At 37.9% G+C, this 26,752-nt stretch overlaps 1 protein-coding gene across 1 annotated transcript in view; it reads right to left on the bottom strand.

Moving 5' to 3' along the window:
* Positions 1-475: 475 nt before the first annotated feature.
* LOC121389934 (glyceraldehyde-3-phosphate dehydrogenase-like) overlaps positions 476-26,752 on the bottom strand; it is a 32,330-nt gene continuing 6,053 nt past the window's right edge. The window contains exons 2-10 of the mRNA XM_041521603.1: positions 22,376-22,423; positions 17,289-17,385; positions 15,666-15,772; positions 12,829-12,919; positions 11,346-11,600; positions 5,883-5,977; positions 3,903-3,981; positions 3,211-3,392; positions 476-1,490 (exon numbers count right to left, since the gene is read on the bottom strand). Coding sequence (XP_041377537.1) covers positions 1,418-1,490; positions 3,211-3,392; positions 3,903-3,981; positions 5,883-5,977; positions 11,346-11,600; positions 12,829-12,919; positions 15,666-15,772; positions 17,289-17,385; positions 22,376-22,401 — 1,005 coding nt within the window. The 5' untranslated portion in view covers positions 22,402-22,423 and the 3' untranslated portion in view covers positions 476-1,417. The remainder of the gene's footprint in view (positions 1,491-3,210; positions 3,393-3,902; positions 3,982-5,882; positions 5,978-11,345; positions 11,601-12,828; positions 12,920-15,665; positions 15,773-17,288; positions 17,386-22,375; positions 22,424-26,752) is intronic.

The following is a 26,752-nucleotide window of genomic DNA, read 5'->3' as shown; positions in this document are numbered from 1 at the left end:
TTATGCCAGAGTATATTTTAAAAAACAAAGTACATTTTTGAGCTAAAGCTAGCCATTCAAAATGCGAGCATAACTGCTTATTTTAGTAAGTGTTGAATAGGAACATACATGTACACCCAATGTATATTTAAAGTCACATAATCAGTGTGACTGCCTTTAATAGCTCAACTACTGTGTAACTGTGCCTTTAATTAAATTCAACATACGCATTACCATTACTGTTGCCAGCTAGTGTCTTAAAGGGAGCATACTTGAGGCATGCACAAAATGGTTTTACAAGGTGCAATGCCCCCCACTCATGCTACAGGTCTTAATACCACATAGCTTCACCCCTCTCTAGTTTGAAAGGCAACACCACAGAAACACACACACTGACAAAATGTATACAGAATCCTGGCTACAGGTCTTAATACCATATAGCTTCAACCTTCTCTAGTTTGAAAGTCAACACAACAGAAACAAACACACACTGACAAAATGTATACAGAATCCTTTATTAGGCTAGATAAACAACTTCCAGCAAAGAAAAATCATTTTAAAAAGGAAAAAAATATAATAATAGCACTACTAAATAGGCAACATGCAAATACTGCACAAAGTATACATAATGATACTTTTAACCACATGGTTGACAAGATGTCAACACAGATTTCAGAACCATACTGCAAGTACTTTTAACATCGCCTTACCATTCTAATACCCACAAATAACTAACACGGACAAAAACCTGCATTATGTCTAAATGTACACTTTTTAAACAGTACACCTCTTGATGAACATCAATTATGAATATTTTTTTAAATTATTGAAATTCTTTTAAGTTTCAAGTAGTATCGAATGTAGTGCAGAATTAAACATACAACAGGTGAAAACAAATCCAGGAATTGATACCAACAAACCATATTCTTTGGGAAACCACTGGGCATTGGGATAAATGGGAACAAGTTGAGGCCACAGGTGTAATTATCACCAACAAATCGAACTTCATATTTGCATACTGTAGGGATAAAAAGAAACAATTATTCTTTAGAACCCCCAATTTAAAAGTATATGTTAATATTAAATTAAATTTTTAGCACCTAATAGAAAAACAAACGTTTACTGATGTATGTATTAATTAAATAATCTGAATATTTTCTTGAGCTGAAATCCCTGTATTTCAAGGCATTAAACTACCTTTGTAAATCAATTGTAAAAGCAGAAATAAATCACACAATAGTAATAACAATTGTCAATTATTTAACTATAATGTCGATATGCCGAACAGAATCCTGTGTAATTTATGGACAAATAATAAGATAATACAGTGTATACACACTACCGTTAAGTAGGTTTCTGCTAACACTGAGCATAATGCATCATGTATTAAGACTGAAGATGTTTTGTTTTTTAAAATGTTCTATTCGCGAGTTTCCACTTATTTGTCCTTGGTGAACATGTGTTGAAGCAGCTCCACGACCCGGTTGCTATAACCGTACTCATTGTCGTACCTGCAATAAAGGAAAGGAATGACTGATCATCAACATCCCAGAATCAAATATCACTGGCGGTAAGAATAGAGAAAGGATTTGTTCACATATCTAGGGAAGCTGATGAATATTGAGTGAGTGAGTGAGTGAGTGAGTGAGTGAGTGAGTGAGAGAGAGAGAGAGAGAGAGAGAGAGAGAGAGAGAGAGAGAGAGAGAGAGAGAGAGAGAGAGCGAGAGAGACAGAGAGAGAGAGAGAGAGAGAGAGAGGGGGGAAACCAAATAGAAAACCTGTGTGGGCACATTGGGCTATTGCTTGTTTTAGCTAGAGCCGCACTACTGGTATGTACTATCCTGTCCCTTGCTACTAATGGAACAAATGTAGTGGGTTTCCTCTCTACGACTATGTCAAAATTTTCACATGGTTGACATCCAATAGCCCATGATTAAATAAATCAATGTACTCTAGTGGTGTTATTAAACAAAACTAACTGTTGAAGTACATGTTACAGACTGAAGTGGCAGACGGCTGCTTTAACTAACACTAATATTCATTAAATTACAAATTAAATCAATGGAATTAAGTCTCCCCTACCATAACATGTTTCAGTGCACTGTGATGAACGTTATCAGGTGCAACTATAAACAAAATTTCATTGACCTAGGACTTAACTGTTAAGAAACAGGACCCATATTCACAAAACATCGTAAGCCTAGTTTTACACGTAAACGTAAATCTACGACTGAAGAGCTATTCACGAAACAACGAAAACGTAAAGTTGGACGTAAATATAAGAGTGCCTCAGGTTGCAACTAACGCTGCACATAAGTTGTGTACATATAATAAATCAAGCACGATCGCCGTTATTTACTATTATTTACGAAAACTAGCAGTATTTCCAATAAATGAAGCGGTTTGCGATGGCGAACGCCCACGGATTGAACATATTTTTGTTCGTGATCGAACGGATGTTTTCGACTCGGCCAATTTCTCCTGAGTTATCTTTTCCTTTTTAAGAAATGTCCTCAAGTTCGTACCAAAACGCGGATCCCCACCAATACCAAAATGCCATGGTTCACTGTTCGCAATGTTATTGTCAGCAGACAGCATTTGTTATTTACCCTGTAGCCATCGTTTCTAACGTGTTTTTATTAATTACTCCAGTGAGAGTGTTAAATCGTAGATTTACGTCCAACTAAGTTACATTTACATTTACGACCGTCTTTGAGAATAAGGTGCTTCTTGCACGTAAACGTAAATCTACAGCAGACGTAAGTGCTGGTCGTAGACGTAAATTTACACCTTTTTGTGAATATGGGTCCTGATCTAAATGCGGAAGTAAGATAGTTGATGCCAGTGCTGCCTCCCTCTGGTGAATCAATACCCAGATCTCACCTTCGTAAAGGTGAGGTCATAGGATTGATCCTTCTCAGTAGACCCATTTGCAATTTGGGCTATTGTTCATTCCAACCAGTGGTCCACAACTGGTTCATCAATGGCCGTGGTATGTGCTGCCCTGTCTGTTGGAAAGTGTATATAAAAGACCCCTTGCTGCTTATCGGAAAGAGTAGCCTAGGCGGCAGCGTGTTTCCTCTAAACAAATATGTCAGAATTACCATATGTTTGACGTCCATTACCTGATAAGATAAAAATCAATGTGCTCTAGAGGCGTCGTTAAATAAAACAAACTTTTTTTCTCATAAAGGTGAGACACAAAGTGAAGTTTTAAAATTTGTTTCTTACCATGAAACTAGCTTGACAAAGTTGTCATTCAAAGCAATGCCAGCCTTGGCATCAAAAATACTGCTTCTGTTGTCTCCCTTGAAATCCTCAGAAACGACGTCATCCTCGGTGTATCCCAGAATTCCCTTCATGGAAGTGTTGGAGGCCTCCTTGATGGTCTGCTTGATCTTTTCGTAGGATGCCTAGAACAAAGTAAATATTTATGGCTGATGTAATGGTGGCAAAGTGATTTAGCTATCACTGTTTAACGCTGATATAGATGATGAATCCACATCCCAGTACACACTCCAGCCCATGGCTAGCTCTGGCACCTGTCAAAATCACCAATTTTAGATATATTTTAATTTAGAAAAATACTTTCATATAATGATTGATATTTGGTGGCAAAATAATGATAGATTTTTTATGTTTTAAAAGATAATTTGGCGAAATTATCTCTACACCCCGAGTTAGCCCTACAACCTAAAAACAACCCTGGCTTGGACCGCTTTTCATTTCTAACCATACTCAATGTTGAAGCCATACTTACGTCCAGCTGGTTCAAACTGATAATCAAACAAGAACATGCCATTCTTAACATGAACATTGAACTCCCATTCATTTAAGAGAGAGATTAACATCAGAGCATGCCTAGTCTAAGGAGTAATCAGCGTATCTCATCAATTTAAAGTGATATTCAACTAATAACATACCCCAGTCTTCAGACGAACTGTCAAATCCACAACGGACACATTAGGGACTGGTACCCTGAAAGCCATTCCAGTCAATTTTCTGCAAACGAAAAAAAACAACCCAATCAATGATGAACAATTGTGAAAATCAAAATACAAGCTGTCATGGTAGATAATTTAATCAAACTAAAGGTGACAAAAAATTGTGCATTTTATTGGCTTCCTAGTATCAATTAATTACTTGTTTTACGTTTAGCTCAGCACTCTCTTCAAGAATATATATCTGCCTGATGTGGACAGGGATCGATTTTGGCCCACGGCACTACGGCTATTGCCGTAGGTGCCCTTGTTACTGGACGCGGTGCCCTGATAAATTGGACTGTGTCCACGGCCATAAGTAGCCGTGGTTGCCTTCCTTGTATGCCCTAGTGCCCTTCTCATGCCTGGTACCAACTAAATTGAACTTTGCAGCATTTGTCACTTGCCGTGTATTCGTCCATAAGAACAGAAATCCAAAGAAATTATTGGTGACTCTCAGACATGCAATTTCGATGGGCGCAGCCATATTGTTATTGTTTACAAGCCACAGATCCGAGAACCACTTGGTCGCCGAGAAGTAACTGTGCAGTCGCTCTATAAAGACTTCTGCGCAGGGAAGATCATGTGGGAGAAAAGGCAAAATAGACTGCTATTGCTTTAATAATAATCATTTATTAATAATCATTTATTGAATTAATGGACTTTTTATTATTAACATTTTGAAATATAAATATTTATATGTCAGGACTAAATATTTTTTTCTGTGCTCAGGTCAAAAGGGTATAAATTATAAAATAAAGTATTTCCCTAAAAGAGGGAGTTTTTGATTGAGCAATTGATTGGCTCCAAAATAAAAACAATACCGGCTACAAGGGAATTACAAAGCCAAGATCTAAAAGCGATAATGGGAGAGACGCACTTTTTTTAATAGGACGTTTCACGGTGACGTCACGCGCCGAGTCACGTGATCGACTGAAGCAATTTGGCTGGCAAAACACTGTAAACTGGCTGTATTGCTGTGTATTTCAAGTTTTTTTTCCAAATATAAAGAGTAAATCTGGTTATAAAAAAGGGAAAAATTAAGATAAACTGTAGTGAATTGCCAGTTTGAATCAAAATTTGAAAAACCTATTACAATTAGTTTTCAAATTTTGCTAAAATCAACGATTTACTACCGTTTTTCTTCTGTTTCGCTTACAGTTTTAGTCTTAAAATTACTCGTTTGTTGAGAGAAAAATCATCACTTACTTTATTTCATTCATTGTGTGTCCTGTGGAATGGAACCCCATCTCTCTCGCATCAGTGAAAACTTTACAGAAAGTGGCCTTGGTGCCCTACCCTTGAAAGAAATGTTGCCCTTGGTGCCCTGCCCACTGGCCTTGGTGCCCCAAAAACGTCCTCAAACCTAAAGCCAAAATGGCCGTGCCCTGAATTTTTTTTAATTCTACCCGTGTGTGGACAATAATGAATTTTAAAACTTGATAGAACATAGTGTGTCAACACAGCCATGGCTCAATAGTCTATGGCAATCATATTACCGTGAAATAAACATGTGAATCTAATTTGATTTCTGTAAGGTCACCTGTCACCACCTACCCCATCCCAAGCAAAACATGACAACCTGTGTTCACTAAACAGTAGAAAAGTATTTCCATGTCAAGATTATTATTCAGCTCTCAAAACTTGACTTAGGCAATCAGCATTGCCGATACAAAAAACGAACAAAATTGATCGGCATCAGCATTTCTATCACTATCCAGTACTTCCGCTCTTATTATTTGTATTAATTTATGGTAGCAAGATAAGCTGATTATCTACTTAATGGCATCAAATTCTGAACAAATTAATCATTCAGCAGACTGTAAAATTACAAAACTGGCATTCTTGTCAACTTCTGTGATGTGTGAAGTTGTGGGAACTTGGAAGCCAAATAAATATCTTGGATATATCCTTTAAGTTTACCCATTAAGATCTGGAATAACTTTTCCAACAGCTTTAGCTGCTCCAGTCGATGAGGGGATGATGTTCTGGAAAGCTCCACGGCCACCACGCCAGTCCTGAAAACAATGATAAAAACAAATATTTAAAAAATAAACTGCTTAGATGGTTTTCACTAGCATTTAGCAAGACATACCTAAAAATTACATTTGGCTTACTAGTCTATGGGGGAACTTGGTGCTTATAAGGGATTACATGCAACTAGTATACATCCTGTCCTGGATGGAAGAGCCGATGGAAGTCGACACCTGCGTCCATGACAGGCGTGCACTACAACAGCTTTCTCTCAATGTGCATGTAAAACCCTTGACCTTACCTGACCTTACTAGTATACCAATTAACTTCAAAAGTTCTATAGTCAGTTTTCATAAAATGTATGCCAATTTGAAAGATTTTTGCTGTAGGCAACATGATCACCTTCAGCTATTTTGAGCCTGCCTATATAACCTATAAGCAGGCCCTAATCAAGAACTGAAAAAGTAGGAGAAGTGACTTCTCCCTTCCCAGGAGAAAGGGAAGAAATCTGATAAAAATAGGCGAAGTACATTTCATAACATCTCCCCAGTTTCAGTGTTCAATCGAAAAATTCTAAATTTTACACTCTGTTCTAATAATAATTTCTAAATAAAATACTACTTCCCGTAATAAAAATGTATACAGAACAGTTGTACTTTCATTAAAAACGTGATGTTATTAATGTGCATTATGTTAAAATTAAATTACTATTTGGTATTTTCTGGCATTACTGAAATGAAGGTGGGTGAGGATTAACAACGCTGGACTGGTCACAACACACAGCGTGACACGCGTTACTTTGAAAAACAATAGCCCGGTTTACAGGTGTATCCGAAGAATGTCAACATTAGACTACGCATGTATTTAATCTCTTCACAACAGAAAACTGGCATGAGTATAAACATCGGTTGGTTGATTTTGATAATAAATTGAACAAGGTAAAACATTAGTTCATCAAATCAATCATACATTACAGTGCGTGTGTGCATAAATCATTTCCTGTTAATAGGCCTGTTCACTATTACTCGAGGATACAGTCTGGCACCAAAGTAAAAACACTGTCCAACATACGATGTCAAAGTGCCAAGTGAGCTATGACAAGTTGAGGTCTAAGACGTCTGTGGTGCGATTTTATTTTTGAAATCGGATTAGGTCCAGAATATTACGGCGACTTTAACTCCTCACTACTGCTAATAACTCCGCAAAGTGAACGGACTTTCGGCTAAAAAAAACAGCCCGCTCTTTATGCAGGCAAGATTACGGCCTGCTATAGGTACATACATTTAAAACCAGTAACTCTAGGAACAAGTACACACAAAATTAAAACCAAATATCATCAGCACAACTAATGGCAATCAGTAAAACCTCAAACCTACGCTATGAAGTGTGAGCCAAAAGGAAAGAAACTGCTGGAATGGTAAAGCCTCTAACCTACGCTATGAAGTGTGAGCCACATGAAAGAAACTGCTGGAACAGTAAAGCCTCTAACCTACGCTATGAAGTGTGAGCCACATGAAAGAAACTGCTGGAACAGTAAAGCCTATAACCTACGCTATGAAGTGTGAGCCACATGAAAGAAACTGCTGGAACAGTAAAGCCTCTAACCTACGCTATGAAGTGTGAGCCAAATGAAAGAAACTGCTGGAACGGTAAAACCTCTAACCTACGCTATGAAGTGTGAGCCAAATGAAAGAAAGAAAGTAAAGCCTCTAACCTACGCTATGAAGTGTGAGCCACATGAAAGAAACTGCTAGTAAAGCCTCTAACCTACGCTATGAAGTGTGAGCCAAATGAAAGAAACTGCTGGAACAGTAAAGCCTATAACCTACGCTATGAAGTGTGAGCCAAATGAAAGAAACTGCTGGAACAGTAAAGCCTATAACCTACGCTATGAAGTGTGAGCCACATGAAAGAAACTGCTGGAACAGTAAAGCCTCTAACCTACGCTATGAAGTGTGAGCCACATGAAAGAAACTGCTGGAACAGTAAAGCCTCTAACCTACGCTATGAAGTGTGAGCCACATGAAAGAAACTGCTGGAACAGTAAAGCCTATAACCTACGCTATGAAGTGTGAGCCACATGAAAGAAACTGCTGGAACAGTAAAGCCTATAACCTACGCTATGAAGTGTGAGCCAAATGAAAGAAACTGCTGGAACAGTAAAGCCTATAACCTACGCTATGAAGTGTGAGCCAAATGAAAGAAACTGCTGCAACAGTAAAGCCTCTAACCTACGCTATTAAGTGTGAGTGAAAGAAACTGCTGGAACAGTAAAGCCTCTAACCTACGCTATGAAGTGTGAGCCAAATGAAAGAAACTGCTGGAACAGTAAAGCCTATAACCTACGCTATGAAGTGTGAGCCAAATGAAAGAAACTGCTGGAACGGTAAAGCCTATAACCTACGCTATGAAGTGTGAGCCACATGAAAGAAACTGCTGGAACGGTAAAGCCTCTAACCTACGCTATGAAGTGTGAGCCACATGAAAGAAACTGCTGCAACAGTAAAGCCTCTAACCTACGCTATGAAGTGTGAGCCACATGAAAGAAACTGCTGGAACAGTAAAGCCTCTAACCTACGCTATGAAGTGTGAGCCAAATGAAAGAAACTGCTGGAACAGTAAAGCCTATAACCTACGCTATGAAGTGTGAGCCACATGAAAGAAACTGCTGGAACAGTAAAGCCTCTAACCTACGCTATGAAGTGTGAGCCACATGAAAGAAACTGCTGGAACAGTAAAGCCTCTAACCTACGCTATGAAGTGTGAGCCAAATGAAAGAAACTGCTGGAACAGTAAAGCCTATAACCTACGCTATGAAGTGTGAGCCACATGAAAGAAACTGCTGGAACAGTAAAGCCTCTAACCTACGCTATGAAGTGTGAGCCAAATGAAAGAAACTGCTGGAACAGTAAAGCCTCTAACCTACGCTATGAAGTGTGAGCCAAATGAAAGAAACTGCTGGAACAGTAAAGCCTCTAACCTACGCTATGAAGTGTGAGCCAAATGAAAGAAACTGCTGGAACAGTAAAGCCTATAACCTACGCTATGAAGTGTGAGCCACATGAAAGAAACTGCTGGAACAGTAAAGCCTCTAACCTACGCTATGAAGTGTGAGCCACATGAAAGAAACTGCTGCAACAGTAAAGCCTATAACCTACGCTATGAAGTGTGAGCCAAATGAAAGAAACTGTAAAGCCTATAACCTACGCTGTGAGCCACATGAAAGAAAAACAGTAAAGCCTATAACCTACGCTATGAAGTGTGAGCCAAATGAAAGAAACTGCTGGAACAGTAAAGCCTATAACCTACGCTATGAAGTGTGAGCCACATGAAAGAAACTGCTGGAACAGTAAAGCCTATAACCTACGCTATGAAGTGTGAGCCACATGAAAGAAACTGCTGGAACAGTAAAGCCTCTAACCTACGCTATGAAGTGTGAGCCACATGAAAGAAACTGCTGGAACAGTAAAGCCTATAACCTATGCTATGAAGTGTGAGCCCATGAAAGAAACTGCTGAAAGAAACTGCTGAAAGAACTGCTGGTAAAGCCTCTAACCTACGCTATGAAGTGTGAGCCAACTGAAAGAAACTGCTGGAACAGTAAAGCCTATAACCTACGCTATGAAGTGTGAGCCACATGAAAGAAACTGCTGGAACAGTAAAGCCTCTAACCTACGCTATGAAGTGTGAGCCACATGAAAGAAACTGCTGGAACAGTAAAGCCTATAACCTACGCTGTTAGCCAACTGAAAGCCAACTGAAAGAAACTGCTGGAACAGTAAAGCCTCTAACCTATGAAGTGTGAGCCACATGAAAGAAACTGCTGCAACAGTAAAGCCTCTAACCTACGCTATGAAGTGTGAGCCAACTGAAAGAAACCGCTGGAACAGTAAAGCCTATAACCTACGCTATGAAGTGTGAGCCAACTGAAAGAAACTGCTGGAACAGTAAAGCCTCTAACCTACGCTGTTAAGTGTGAGCCACATGAAAGAAACTGCTGGAACAGTAAAGCCTATAACCTACGCTGAAGTGTGAGCCACATGAAAGAAACTGCTGGAACAGTAAAGCCTATAACCTACGCTATGAAGTGTGAGCCACATGAAAGAAACTGCTGGAACAGTAAAGCCTATAACCTACGCTATGAAGTGTGAGCCAAATGAAAGAAACTGCTGGAACAATCGTAACTGTCATATTACACCAACATTATAGATGTCCGCATCAAAGGGGAATAACTCAGTACATGAACCAAGTATAAAGATTGCTATTATATAAAAAGGAATGTTCATGTAACACCACCTCGGCACATTTTAAGCCAACTCTTTGAAAGGAAGGAAATGTTTTATTTAATGACACACACACATTTTATTTACAGTTATATGGCGTTAAACATATGGTCAAAGTAAGAAATGTTTTATTTAACAACGCACTCGACACATTTTATTTACGGTTATATGGTTATATGGTTAAGGACCACACAGATATTGAGAGAGGAAACCCGCTGTTACGACTTCATGGGCTACTCTTTTCGATTAGCAGCAAGGGATCTTTTATATGCAGCACATACCATACCCTTTGATATACTAGTTGTGGTGCACTGGCCGTGACAAGAAATAGCCCAATGGGGATCGATCCCAGAACAAAGGCACATGAAGTGAACGCTTTACCACTGGGCTACGTCCCACCCATTCAACTCTTTGGTGTCTTAACATAGGGTCACACAGGCTACTCTTACTTAGTTTTAGGTCTAGTGGCACTACCACATTATTTCCTCTATGCTTTACCACTGGGCTACGTCTCACCCATTCAACTCTTTGGTGTCTTAACATAGGGTCACACAGGCTACTCTTACTTAGTTTTAGGTCTAGTGGCACTACCACATTATTTCCTCTACGCTTTACCACTGGGCTACGTCCCACCCATTCAACTCTTTGGTGTCTTAACATAGGGTCACACAGGCTACTCTTACTTAGTTTTAGGTCTAGTGGCACTACCACATTATTTCCTCTACGCTTTACCACTGGGCTACGTCCCACCCATTCAACTCTTTGGTGTCTTAACATAGGGTCACACAGGCTACTCTTACTTAGTTTTAGGTCTAGTGGCACTACCACATTATTTCCTCTACGCTTTACCACTGGGCTACGTCCCACCCATTCAACTCTTTGGTGTCTTAACATAGGGTCACACAGGCTACTCTTACTTAGTTTTAGGTCTAGTGGCACTACCACATTATTTCCTCTATGCATACGGATTAATCAAAATTTTATTTTGCATGCGATAGATTAATGATTAAATCTTCTCCAGACTACCCCTTGTGCAGGTATTATATGCCTAAATGTTTTGAAGAACATGTTTTTATGAAGCCCGTTTCGAATATAAGTCTTGTATGTTTAACTCTACAACAGCTTTTACCTTCATGCTGGGTCCATCCACGGTTTTCTGGGTGGCAGTGACAGCGTGCACGGTGGTCATCAGACCCTCGACGATGCCGAAGTTGTCGTGGATAACTTTGGCGAGTGGCGCCAGGCAGTTGGTGGTGCAGGACGCGTTGCTGACCACGTTCATGCTCTTGTCGTACTTGTCGTGATTCACGCCCATCACAAACATAGGGGCATCGGCCGACGGGGCCGAGATGATCACCTTCTTGGCGCCTCCCTTGAAGTGAGCCTGTAACAAAGTGTTTTGTTTAACACCTCCACTAGTGTGCACATTGATCGGACGAAAGCCACTACATTTTTCGTAATGCAGCATGGGATCTTTTATATCAACTTTCTCTCAAGACAGGAAAACACATACCACTGCCTTTGAACAATTGTGGTACACTGGATGCACTCCACGTTAAGCAAAGTATGTATTGTTAACTACCTACCCCACTAGAGCAGACTGATGAAGTTTGTTTTGTTTAACGATACCACTAGAGCACATTGATTTATTAACCTTCTGACTACTCATATCTTGCCTGACGTCACACCAGTCGACATACTGTACTGTATACAGTGCATTCCCCAATTCATATTTCCTGCACACGACACTCTCCGGAAAGACTTGTATAAAAGGAAACAGAAGTCAATTTTGAGTTCAAAAAATTGTTTTCGTTAAGTATTTTTCGCTTGACAACAATGGTGGCACGTTGTGGTCATTTTCAGGGATCGATAGCTGATTGTGACAGCTAATTTGATAATAAATTTGATTGTGTTACTAACAACGAAAATCAGCAAATATTGGGATATGAACCGTAGTTCATTTAAAAAAAAAATTCTGTTCAGAAAACCACTGTTAATTGGAATAATAGACAAATACTGCAAAGCTGGCCACAAATGCCGGAAAGTAAACAAGACTTTTTCGATTTTTTGCCTAATTTTAGTCAACATTAACTGATCTAAAATATAAAAATTATAAAAGCCCACGAAAATAATACTTACCGAATCATATATGAACTTTATTTTATGTATTTATAAATTATTTAAGTGAATATATGTGAGTAAAAATTATAAACTTGTACCCACTCAACGTAGTTTTTGTCAAAAATTAATCAGGTAGTCTAAAGGTCAATAATTGGCTATTGGATGTCAAACATATGGTCATTTTGATACAGTAAGACACAGAGAAAACCTGCTACTTTTTACATTAGTTACAAGGAATCTTTTATATGCACCATCCCAGACAGAATAGCACATACCACAACATTTATTATACAAGTCGTGGTTCACTGGCTGGAATGAAAAAATAGCCCAATAAGCCCACTGACAGGATCAATCCTAGACAGACTGTGGATCAGAAAAGCACTTTACCACTGTGCCACGCCCCGTCGCCCTAAGTTAATGAATAAGTGAAAAGAATCCAGCCCGAAGTAGAACAGTTACTGGTACATGGACAACTTGTAGTTGATACGTACAGCAGCCTTGTCTTTGGTGGTGAAGACACCGGTTGACTCGACGACATACGTGGCCCCAGTCTCCGACCATGGGATCTCGGCCGGGTCCTTCCTGCAAACAAAATACTTTGTTTTAATCGCAGCACAGCACGCTAATAGAGAGCCACACATAACTATCGACATTTTCAGGTGTGCAGTGAAGTAAAACTATTATTAAAGGAGACCGGACACCAAACCATATATACGGCGTAATGAATTGTTTGCCGTCATAAACCACAACACACAACTACCGCGCTCCCCTTATTGACTAAGTTAAGCATGCCAGTCTTGGTTGTTTTGTTTTTTTTGCCGATCTCCGATGTTTGACGGAAACTGTCGATAATTGATGAGCTAGACCCGTGACGTCATCGATGAGAGGAAAACTGAAGAAACTACCAAGCAGCATGGACGAACTTAGCGATTCGAGTGACGAAGAATTGTGTCCAGCTGGTGTTAATAGCATCAAACCGTATCAGTTTGAACCACCTATCAGAGACTTTGTCCCTAATCCTGGAAATGTCTTAGACGAAAATTCGGATGAATCAACTGCTGACGAAGACGAGGAAACATACAAGCATTTTTTTAAACATAATTTTTTATGACATTTTTAATGTAAACTGAAGTAAATGGACCTAATTAGAAAAAAAGCACACAAAATTTAATAATATTTCATCATAAATCTTGTTCAGCATAGATGTAAATATGACATGTCAATGGATATTCCATAGACCGATTTCGCATTTGCAAAGCGTCCCCATCTCACCAAAGCAAGATATAATAATTTAACATAGAACTTTGTTCTCTTAACTAGTTACCCTCCAAGTTTTAATGTGTTTGGTTAAACCGTGTATTTTTAATTATTAACAAAATGTTACCAGTCTGCCTAAACCGTCCACAGCCGGGTACAGAAACACAGAAATGTTAGAAAATATTATAATGTTGCCACATACCGACACTCACTTTACAACTAATATGTCTTATCGACAATATTATTATGTAGTCTTTGCATTTATTAATATAAAATACAACAGACCCGTAGGAACTGGGGAGTTGGGGGGGGGGGGGGGGGGGGGGGGCCTAGGGGCTTGTTCTCCATCACAAACTCTAGGATGAAAATGTATGTTTTAAATTTTCACTACTTTGCATAAAGATGATATAAAGATAAAAATCTAGTTTGTATCCCTCACTAGACTGTATCCCCCCCCCCCCCACCCCACCCCCACTTCAAATAACGTTCCTACAGGCCTATACAAATGTAGATAATATGTAGAGGGTGAGGTTAGGAACCAGTTCCTTTTATCTTTAGGATTTTGTAATCATGATTTCAAACCAACTGACATAAAACACATTTGTTATATATTGGAATAAAATAAAAATAATTACAATATATCCAGTGTTATTTTCTTTAATCATTCATGGAGGAAGAAGGAAGTCCTGATGAAAATATATTACAGGTAAAACAAAATAATATATGATGCTTATTCCATGTGGTAACTATTGTTAATTTTGCTTTAAATTGCTAGATGCCAAAAGTGATTAATTATATTATTTTATGGTAACAGTCGAAAATTAGACGACCAATTGTTTCAACCTCTGCCAAAGGTACCAGGTTTTCTGCCAGAAAATAATTTGAGGGTACGTAATAAAACAGGCCCGTAGAAACTGGGGAGGGTGTGTGTGAGGGGTGCCCCCCCACTTGTGAGCTTTTCTTTATCACATTAATTTTTGCCATTGCAACCAAAATCTGATGTAGAGTTTATACCCGGTCCGTCAATGTCAGACCAAGAGACATTAGTATGAAGTCGCTATGGGCTGTCGGTGAAAATTAATTTGGTAATTATAGATAAATAAATGTGAAGTTTAAATATTCGTATGTGAACAAATTGCAATACCTTTATTTAATGTATATCTTAAGTACATACTTGTTTTAATTTTTACATTGTAAATGTACCATAACCTGTTGTATTTAGTTGGTGTAAAGCCCGTTCGACGACAATAATGTATCCATGTTTTAAAACAACTTTAGTTTTTTTGGAAATTGAAACCATGATGTTGGGATGCATTGCTGTTACTGTTGCAGTTAACCATCATATAATTACGTCGACAGTATATAATAACACTAATTATCTTGTAAATTAAATTTCCGATAAACCTGGAGACAACAAAAAGACGACTAAAAGGCACAACCAAAGAATCAACACGTGTACCGGTATTGCTTGGTAACTTACCGATGACGTATTGCCTCGCTTTCGTTCAGATCTATGCATAATCCCGCCCACTTTTGTTTTTACCCCAAACCTAAGACGCGCAGCTGACCGGTGCTTCGCAGCGAGCCGGGCGTTAGAGTAATGCAGTGTTTACCATTAACTTAATCCATTACACACTACATGTCTTTTGGTGTCCGGTCTCCTTTAATAATTATTAATAAACGCTTGCCCCTTCAATGTGTTTGTAAAAAATTAATCCAGTTCAAAAAGGTTAACAAAGTACATGCAGGGCTGACACTGAACAAATTTTGGTTGAGCCAATTTTCAGATATAGTATAGTATCTTCTTGAAAATGAGTAGAATTTTCACATATAGTATAGTATCTTCTTGAAAATGAGTAGAATTTTCACATATAGTATAGTATCTTCTTGAAAATGAGTAGAATTTTCACATATAGTATAGTATCTTCTTGAAAATGAGTAGAATTTTGGGTTTATCATTCACTATCAGTTTGTTGCCATGGACCTTTACAGTGCCTTTGAATCTGCCGTGTGTGGAATCGTACTTAACATGTACACATTTTAGTTACTGTCAATATATTACTATACTAACTTATCGTAAACTGCAATGGGTTTATCGTTTACGATCAGCTTGTTGCCCTGGACCTTTACGGTGCCTTTGAATCGTCCGTGTGTGGAATCGTACTTGAACATGTACACCTGCAAATAAAAAAACAAACAATCACATATTTGTGCAAACAAACTAAACGTCTGCCATTCATGAAGTATGATGTATATGGTACACAAACTAACTTTAGTAAACCACCATGAAGACTGCACCCATTTGAAATTCAAAACAAAATATATATATATATACGGCTAAATATATTAACATATACAGAGACTGATCAGGAAATTTTGCCAGGGAAAATTAGCGCTATTAAATCCAACATGGGGGGGGGGGGGGGAGAGAGAGAAGAATTCGGCCACTGAATGAATCGGTGCACCAGTGTTAAATTAATTTACTACAACATTCAATTATATATTTTGGGACTGTTTAGCACAGGAACTGGGAATGTTCTCTGCCACTTTCTTTTGGGAAGGGGCTTACATGTATGTTTGGACTCGCAGAACATCAGAATAAATCCCTGATACATGCCAAATTGCTAATATACCTAGTTGTCCAACTTAAAGCCAAACAGCAGCAGGGCTCGAATATGACATGAATTATCGTAGGTCAGGATTACAGACGGCACTTTAGTGCTGCTGGATAAATATTACTGCCGTCGGTAAAGCTCCTCTACAACAACAAACTGTATCCACGTGGCGTACACTACCTGCCAGTACTTAACATTTGTACCTTTGATAGATGTCCACATACATGTACAACAAAATAACCTTTCAGGCAGGTTTATTTGCTGCAAAAATCAGCCTCAAAATTGTTGTCGGTTGGCCATTTCGCACAGCAATTCTTTTCAAAAATTGCTCTTGGCGACAACTTCTTACATTCAAAGATAACGTTTCTTTTGTTTAACTACACCACTAGAGCACATTGAATTATTAATCATCAGCTACTGGATGATTGTTGTGGTGCGCTGGCTGGAGCGAGAAATAGCCCAACTGGTCCACCGAGGGGTATTGATCCTGGACCGACCACACATCAAGCAAGCCCTCAGGGTTACACTTTGTTACTAACTGAATTCCAACTTTCAAGGATTTTTATGCAATCTAAGAAAAGAAAAAAATATGATCAAAACATGTTCAGTTTCCATAACTTTTCATAACCCAAATAAAAAATGAGTTGTTTCATTTAACAAAATCATTAGGGCACATCAATTTATTAATCATCGATATTTGGAGGTCAAACATTTGGCAATTTTGACCTGTTTTCTTAGAAGAAACCCAATAATTTTTCCAGTAGTAGAAAGGATCTTTTAGGTACTTCCCATACCACAGCTTTTGATGTATACCAGTCATGGAACACGGGTTGGGAAGGGAAGGTGGGGTGGGGGTGGGGGGTGGGGGGTGGGGGGGAGAGGAGAGGAGGAGAGAAGGAGGGAGAGAGAGTGAGCAAATCAGATAATCGATACCATTTTAGTGGTTCGATCCTATGGAGCAAGAACCTCAAGCGAATGCTCTACCAAATGGGCCATATCTCACCCACACCTAACTGAAGTTCCAAGACTTTGTGGATGAAAATTCCATAACCTACGTGAACCATGAACAACAGTATTACCATATAATCGAGTCCAATGAAGGGGTCATTGACGGCGACCACCTCCACACCTCGGTCAATGGCAGCCCGCAGAGTTAGACGGCCAATACGTCCAAATCTAACAAGAAAAATAGAAAAGAAAGCAAAATATAATTTGACATGGTTATCAAATACATGTATGTAATGAATAATCATTGTTCATAATCCTAATAAAAATGTCCTAAATCAGGCTTTCTGCCAGAACACAATTTTAGTGTAGGTAATAAAAACAAACAGATCGGACTAGGTGTGACATATTTTGAAATTGGACACTATCAAGTAAATTTAAATATTTATTCTGAAAGAATCATCACTTCTAAAACATTTCAGTTCTGCAAATCACTAATTTATTTTTAGAAAGGAGAAAGCTTGTAAATAGAAAATATTTAGAAGCAAACATTCAAAAAGGAATACAAGTAGAAGTACATATTAATAAAATCACCGCTTAAACAAAATATTACGTGAAAAAAGTTATTTTACTTTCGTTAATAATAATACGATAAATAAAATCACCAACTGAACAAGATAATGAGAGAAAAAACTACTCTGACTCGTGAAATCCTTGTTTTCTTTATCTTATCTAGTGCAGGGTTTGTGCCAGAGGGTAAAATGGGCATAGTACCATACCCAAATATTTTTGCTTAATTTATTTTTTATGTTAACTTTTGACAAAATTAATTACTCTTATCATTACTGTATGATTTTCTTAATCCTAACCCTAAACTTAACCCATTTTTGAGGGAGGACCCCAACCATATCTCTGTTGACTGTGGTTGCATTCAATTCCATAGAGCCATACCCAAAAATGTCTATCTGGCAGAAACACTGTGGCGGTAGTGCTCCATGTTATTTGATGATGGTGCATCAGAATCCGATGACTTGTCCATACAAAACCTCTTTTTCTAGGCAATTATTCGTTCCTGATGAGTCATCAAAAAAGCTGGTGTCATGTTGTGTGCAGTGTTCTTTCCGTGTTCTTTGCGCCATGGGAGTTCTTTTGCAGATAGTTCCTGGTTCTGCTGCCTCAGGGTGTACTTCACTAGTTTCAAGAATACCTGGTTTATCAGCTAGTGCAACAGACAAACAGAATTTGTTAAGCAAACTGAAACTGGTATCCTTTAATGAAGAAACTATGTTTAGCAGCTTATTGGTTTGGGATACACCGGGTTCAAGTGAAGCTCATTCAAAGGATATAGGGTTTACATTTCCAATGAGGGTGTGTACTGAATATCAAATCCAGAAGTAGTGAACACTATACCATCTCCACCTGTTGAGTATGCAGGATTCTCTCCAGGTTATATTGAGTGAACAGTAAACCCTACAGCTTCTGCTGTGCGTTGGATGTACTCTCCAGGTTCTGTTGTATGTTCAGTGCACATTCCTGGTTTTGTTGTGTATTTGGTGACCTCTCCGGGTTCTGTTGTGTGTCCAGTGATCTCTTCAGGTTCTACTGTGTTCAGTAATCTCTCCAGGTTCTGTTGTGTGTCCAGTGATCTTTGCAGGTTATGTTGTATGTTGTGTGTTGTGTGTACTCTCCAGGTTCTGTTTTGTGTTCAGTGCACATTCCTGGTTTTATTGTGTATTTGGTGACCTCTCCGGGTTCTGTTGTGTGTCCAGTGATCTGTCCAGGTTATATTGTGTGTTCAGTGATCTCTCCAGGTTCCGTTGTGTGTCCGGTGATCTCTCCAAGTTCTATTGTGTGTTCAGTGATCTCTTCAGGTTATGATGTGTTCAGTGATCTCTCCAGGTTCTGTTGTGTGTTCAATGATCTCTCCAAGTTCTATTGTGTTCGGTGATCTCTCCAGGTTCTGTTGCATGTTCAGTGATCTCTCCAGGTTCTATTGTGTTCAGTGATCTCTTCAGGTTCTACTGTGTTCAGAGATCTCTCCAGGTTATGTATGATGTGTGTTCAGTGATATCTCCAGACTGTTATGTGCAGTGTTCTCTTCGTGTTTCGTTAAGTGTTAAGTGATCAATCCTCCGGTTTCTGTGTGTGTGCTAAATTATTTTCTGCATCTGTTGAGAGTGATATGTTAAATCTCTTGTGTGTGCTATGTCATGATAATGGTATGTTGTATGTATGTTCTATCATGTTCTTCAGGTTCTGATGTGTGTACTATGTCACTTTCAGGTTCTGTTATGTGTGCCACGTCATGTTCAGGTTCAGTCGCAAGTGACTGGATAAAGGCTGTGGTATATGCTGTCCTGTCTGCGGGAAGTGCATATAAAAGATACCTTGCTGCATTAAGAAAATGTAGCTGGTTTCCTCCGATGACTGTAAGTCATAATTACCAAATGTTTGACATCCAATAGCTGATGATTAATTAATCAATGTGCTCTAGTGGTGTTGTTGTTAAACAAAACAAACAAATAAACTGTCGCAAGTGCTATGTCACGTTGATTTTCTATGGTGATTATTTTCTCATGTTCAGCTTTTTGCTATGTTATGTTCAGGTCTTGTTATTGATGTGCCAAGTTCTGCTGTGTATGCTATATATCATGTTCATGTCCTGTTGTTCAGTGATCTCTTCAGGTTCTACTGTGTTCAGAGATCTCTCCAGGTTATGTATGATGTGTGTTCAGTGATATCTCCAGACTGTTATGTGCAGTGTTCTCTTCGTGTTTCGTTAAGTGTTAAGTGATCAATCCTCCGGTTTCTGTGTGTGTGCTAAATTATTTTCTGCATCTGTTGAGAGTGATATGTTAAATCTCTTGTGTGTGCTATGTCATGATAATGGTATGTTGTATGTATGTTCTATCATGTTCTTCAGGTTCTGATGTGTGTACTATGTCACTTTCAGGTTCTGTTATGTGTGCCACGTCATGTTCAGGTTCAGTCGCAAGTGACTGGATAAAGGCTGTGGTATATGCTGTCCTGTCTGCGGGAAGTGCATATAAAAGATACCTTGCTGCATTAAGAAAATGTAGCTGGTTTCCTCCGATGACTGTAAGTCATAATTACCAAATATTTGACATCCAATAGCTGATGATTAATTAATCAATGTGCTCTAGTGGTGTTGTTAAACAAAACAAACAAATAAACTGTCGCAAGTGCTATGTCACGTTGATTTTCTATGGTGATTATTTTCTCATGTTCAGCTTTTTGCTATGTTATGTTCAGGTCTTGTTATTGATGTGCCAAGTTCTGCTGTGTATGCTATATATCATGTTCATGTCCTGTTGTTCAGTGATCTCTTCAGGTTCTACTGTGTTCAGAGATCTCTCCAGGTTATGTATGATGTGTGTTCAGTGATATCTCCAGACTGTTATGTGCAGTGTTCTCTTCGTGTTTTGTTGAGTGTTAAGTGATCATGTTCATGTCCTGTTGTGTGAGCTATGTTATGTTCATGTCCTGTTGTGTGTGCCATGTCATGTTCACCTTTTGTTGTGCATGCTATGTTGTGCTAATGTTTTGGTGTGTGTGTTGTGTCATGTTCACCATTGTTGCTTAGCTTAACTTAGTAACTGGTTTAACGTGTCCATAGTCCATATACCACTAGGGTTTCGAACACGGCTATCCTGAGTCCGAACTCCGATAGGATCGGGGGTCTTGACTCAGGACAGATATTCTGTGGCAAATATTTGTTAACTGTAAAGTTAATCAAAGTTCATAGATCTTGCTATCGTTTATGTTGAGGCCACATTCACTTTATTTGCCTTTTAACCGTACATCTAATCACACTGTCTTTTGTTTCTGGACTTTGTCATGGATAACTTACAATGACGTTTGTATGAGCAATATTGTCAATCCATAATGCCTACATTAGGGCAATCCTGTAGATCTTCAAAGGCAGCTGAAAGACGGAACTTGATCACCGTAACATATAATTAAATACATGTAGATCCAAAATCAGTATGATTATGCTTGCACTTTGGTCGTATATGCCACATACAACATTATTATGAATTTTATCTACAGATATCAATTACATGTTGAAAACTGCTTCAATTAAAAACATTTCAAAATAGATATTTGTTTTTCAAGAAAATTCACCAAAACATGTTGTTTATAAAATAGCAAACCATACAAACATTAATGTTACTGCAATTCCTATTTATATACAGACACCATTCTTGTCTGTTGCCAAATGGTTCGGTGCATGCAGTACCAAAAGTTTTTCTTAAATAAACCGGGCTCTCACCAGGACAAAAGTCATTATTTTTAGGATTCAAGCACATAAAAATATTGACATAATGTATGCTCTATTGTACTTCGCATTTGTAATATTTATCACAGACCGATATCAAAGAATACATATGTCGTATTTGGCACATGACTTATGTCAGACATAATTATATAACGGACTGTATTTAAAAAGGGTGTATCTACCACACATGACCAGTCATGTTCACGTAATGGACAGCAAGCAAATCGGAGGAAAGTCGTATGTGTCAGGTTATGTCTATTTTCGTGCAAATTGGTATCTGTGATTCACAAACTACCATTTAAATCCTTCTGTATAAGGATGCAATTAGGGACACAGCTACAATTTTTTATGATAATATGTAATTGGGGATGGGGATTCTGAATATGCAAAAAAGATGTTTTAGGTCGTATCTGCCACTTCCAACCTTTTAGCTCTCACGCGACGAGTTACCTAACATGTTCAAAATAATCTCTCCTAATTCATATAGCAATAATGCATTTTGTCAATGCATTGCTTTTTAACAGATGATTTTCTACTTAGTACTAATTACCAAAAGTGTAAGTCAGTGTTTCTGCCAGAAAGAAAATTTTGGGTATGGCACCATGGAATTCAATGCAACCACAGTCAACAGGGAGTATGAGGAGCATCGCTCCGAATGAAAATGGGATAAGTCTAGGGTTAGGATTAAGAAAATCATACAGTTATGATAATTAATTTTGTAAAAAAGTTACTTTAAAAAATAAAAATAAACTTGGGTATGGTGCCATACCCGTTTTACCTATATATACATATACATATTGAATTTATACAACATTAAGCTGATGCTGTGTTAGCGCCAATGGCGGAAATACCTTTCAGCTTATTTGCTGTGATTACATGCAGATTCAAAAATTTACCTAAAAGATTCATTGTAAAACTTACCCATTGATTCCAACTTTGGGACCCATGATGATCTACTTTTTTTCAAACCTTAAAGAAAAAAGTAAACATTCTTCATAATGTAAATTTTTACAATCTTTCAGCTCGATTTGTCAGATTCTGATTGGATGAAATGTGCAAAATTAAGATAAGATTACTCACATTGATAAAAGAACAGACTATATCCTGAAATTAATGCAAGCGATGGTGGTCAGACTAAAATGCGACATAAAAGTAATGCGAGTGGCCTCCCTTTGAAAAATTCACTTTCCTATAGACCGTCCTATCCTACAAAAAAGATTTTTTTTGAAAAATAAATAAAAAAATACTACTTTTGGGTGCAATTTGGAAAACAATCGACTCCGAAATAAATAACAAGTAGTAAATTTCATAATATGAAAAACAAGCGTTCCCTGTGGGACAGATTACAACACCACACGTCTGTCTTCAATTAGATCAACTAACATGTCTGTGTACACATCAGTTAACCTTGCTAGTCCATATTATTTTGGCGAGATCAACTCATGGCATATTTTTGCAGCAATCATTTACGTAACGTGTATAACTACCTACATCTGGCTAAAAATTAGCATACATGTACCATTACAGCTGTATTCCTTTACCATTACAACTGTATTCCAACAAAGTAAAGACAAAGAAACGATCGGCCGCAGTATCAGCGTGCTAAAACAAATTCGCCCGCGATGGATATTGTCAGCTTTTGACAGGGTTGCCAAAGACCCTGCAATCGTCACACGTGGCTGGCATCTTGCTGGACTGTTGGACAATTAGTCTGTCTCGTCTACAATGAATTGTGCTCCAATTGTTTGATAAATGTATTAGAATCTTTGTCTTAATAGCGTGTGACACATAAATTGCTGGACTATTCAACAAGAAGTCTATCTCGCCTACAATGAATTGTTTTCCAGTTCTGTTTTATAAATATATTTAAAAAACAGAAAAAAGAAGTGGTTTTAATAACATGGGATACATACAAAACAATGAAATAAATGTGTAATATTATTAATGCGAACAATACAAACTCGCATTTTTCGCATTAATATTATGATCGCATAAATTTCAGGATCTATAGTATATATACATTACAAATTATTTACATTCGTTATCCTCTTTATTTTACTCTTTTTGGAATTTATTAATGTATAATAGATACAAATTTTATATAAAATCTCTTTGCAAAGATCTACAATTTTTTAACCATTATACACTGACAAATTCCCCAATGCCACATAACCGTAAATAAAAACTGGTTAGTTGCATCATTAAATACAATTCTCTCTTTGTCTCCCTCCCAAGAATTAATCGTAGCACTAAGATCACCTCAAGTGCACTCTTGTAACTGCATCTTAACCCTAAAGGGGCGTTCTCATTATGCGATTAGATACTGACTTGTCGCATGCGATGGAATCGTACTGTGAAAACACCTAAATTGGAACGACAAGTCGTGTTGTAACTGTACCTATTAGAACATGTCCCATTTCTCATGATAAATTTTAAGCTCTCAGCCAATCAAATCACATTAAAATTCAACTGTTCAGTTTAGTCACCACCTGGTTTAAAAAAATTATTTGCTTATAAACATGTTAAAATGTCTGGATCTAATGGGTTCATAAAACCTATTATTGTCCAGATGTGGTCAATAATTGTTTTGTTACATAATACCATCAGTAAGTGGAAATTTGTATGCACTAACAGTTCCCGCAAAACTTTTTTAAGCGGACAAGCTTTGTTTGATGTCAATGAATCTTATAACTTAATGTCTTCCCACACACACAATTTGAGTCACTACGACGGGATGCAGTTGATTTGTCCACTGGCTTTTTATTACGTCGCCCCCATTCATCCAGTTATTCGGATTCCATGCCTTCGTCAGATCGGGAGAGGTGCTGACCCAGGTTCCCTTGACAGTCATCTTGATGTCACGGTGACAGACCGTCGACTATTTAGAGGTAAGCATAAAACGGTTTAAAATATTGACAGCATCTCTTCTTTGTTAAATCAGTTATTTTAAACCTAAAGTACAACATATTTATAGTTACACAACATTATCATTTTCCTTTCATTCACGAACGAATTTCTAATTCACATTTCTCATAATTTATAGGTCTTCAGTGCCCTACTGGGAAAAATGGACCTCCAGCCTCAAGTCCAAAGGACTGTCTCAGACTTTGAAGCAGTAAAGTGGGCTGCATACGCGCAATTCTACCTGAGGTGGAAATAAAAGTATGTCATAAAAGTTCTATTAAAAAGTCGATTAAAATTATACTTTACTTTAGGTTTTTTTGCAGTTGTTTTACATATGGTTGTCATCAGGTTAAAATAATTATTGTAGTCTACTACTACATAAATTGCATAATTTTACTTTTTAAAGTAAATAAACTGAATAATACTTTACTTTTCTTAGGGATGCTATTCCACTGGACACAAGCTGTATTCAAAAGAATACACCAGGAAGGGCTTGAGAAATCTTACAACGAAAGGGGCAGCGTACACAAATTTCTTAAACAGATCCTGTGCCTGCCATACCTGCCAGCGGATGACATAGAAAGTCAGTTCGAAAGACTATGCAGTATAAACAACATACCGCCAAAAGTGTTGAACGTCATGGCTTCGAAGCACCGTGTGGAAGGTGGACAACTGGTCCATATTTGGAATGCCAGTAAGTATTGAATTTTGAAATGACAATAACAGCATACACCAATGACGAAATCACTGCCAAAGAATTGATTCATGCTGTTGCGAGATTATCCATTCATTAGTCGGCTGACTGTTGGACGTTTCTCTTCCAGTGATATTTGAATGGATAATCTCCTACAGTGATTAGTGCAGTTAACAACGACGAAATACCATTCATCGATTCTACACTATTTAATTGACCAAAAACATTCGCTTGTTCATTTCTACTAATGTCAAATATGTTAAATATGTTAACTTTTGAATGACATTTGTTGTTTTGTTGAATTGTTTTTTAATGTACATTTAATTAAATTGGAATTGAAGACAAGTTTTTATTTTATTTCGGTTATTAGGCATATGGGGATAACATGTGACGAGGGAGGGTACAGTGGATAGAATTTAAGCCATTGAAGGAGAACATGACATAGGGGGGTGGGGTGGGGTGTTGGGGGCAATAAAGTCTTCCGACCTATTTACCACATCGTAACGTGAGATAATGTACGAGCGAGTGGACGAATCGTCCGCATGATAATGAATACAGTTAATAAAAATTGGATATTAAAGCCGCACACCCTAGTTCCATCCAGCAAAAATAAATTATAATTTGGTTAATCTACAAACCTGTAACACACTTAGATCAAGTTTTCATCAAATGGAGTGAAAAAGCAGGTTTTATATCGATAAATACCATGGGAATCCCCATGTCCCAATTGCTTGAAATAATTTTGAAAGTTAGTATTCTGATGTCACCGGTAGATGTCGCTCTAAGCACAACAATGCCTACGTCACGACAAATTTCAGACTTGGGGTGCGTTCGTTTCACCTCTCCTGGACATATTCCAACTGTTCTGTCCTGGTTGTATCCCCTCTCCAGATATCGTAAGACTTAGCAAAATTATTGGTTTTAAGGGTTTGTAACATTTTGTATTGAGACACTTACTTGTCTGAACTTTATTGTTACTGAAAATGTTCACGAACTGTGAAGAAAAATCTCACAAATGAACAACTAGCAAACGGCAACAAATCGGATGTTGATTGCCCAAACCGTGCACGAGAAAACAAACCGAACCAAAATGATAACGGTCACGTGATATACCAACGTCTGTGACATTGAAATGGAAATATCCCCTCTAAAAATAAATTGGACCTCGCTTAACGTTTTTCTCTCGACAACACGTCTTGTGAAAAAATGCAAAAAATGCATTTCGTGGTTTTACAAACATCAGGATTACCAAAAAGCACTTCAAGTGAATGGAAATGTGTATTCTAAATAATAAAATGTAAGTAAAGTGCAATTTTATTTGTGAAAAATGGGGTTTAATAGCGAAAAACAACGCTGTAATGGTTAACAAATAAACGTAACTAGGGTGTGGCCCTTTAATGTTGAATTCTAACTATTTTACTTTTTTGGTTATAGTATACCACAAAATAATGTTAAGAAACGATTACAATGTCAAAGAAATAACTATTAATATGTTTGAAAAAAATGCAGTCATCGAGTGGACAAATCATCCATGGACGAACTGTCTGGAAAGCACTACGACATCAAATCAGCAATCAAATTTAAGGCCTTTTAAGAGCCATTTCAAGTCAGAAATTAACTTTTTAAGGCCCTCAAAATATGACATTACATGCATACACTATTACATGTATATGACAATTCTTTATATTTGACTATTCAAT

The sequence above is a fragment of the Gigantopelta aegis genome, chromosome 15, assembly GCF_016097555.1.
Source record: "Gigantopelta aegis isolate Gae_Host chromosome 15, Gae_host_genome, whole genome shotgun sequence".
In the NCBI taxonomy this organism is placed as follows: domain Eukaryota; kingdom Metazoa; phylum Mollusca; class Gastropoda; order Neomphalida; family Peltospiridae; genus Gigantopelta; species Gigantopelta aegis.
Note: the sequence above shows the minus strand (reverse complement) of the source record. Positions and strands in the feature narration are given on the sequence as shown.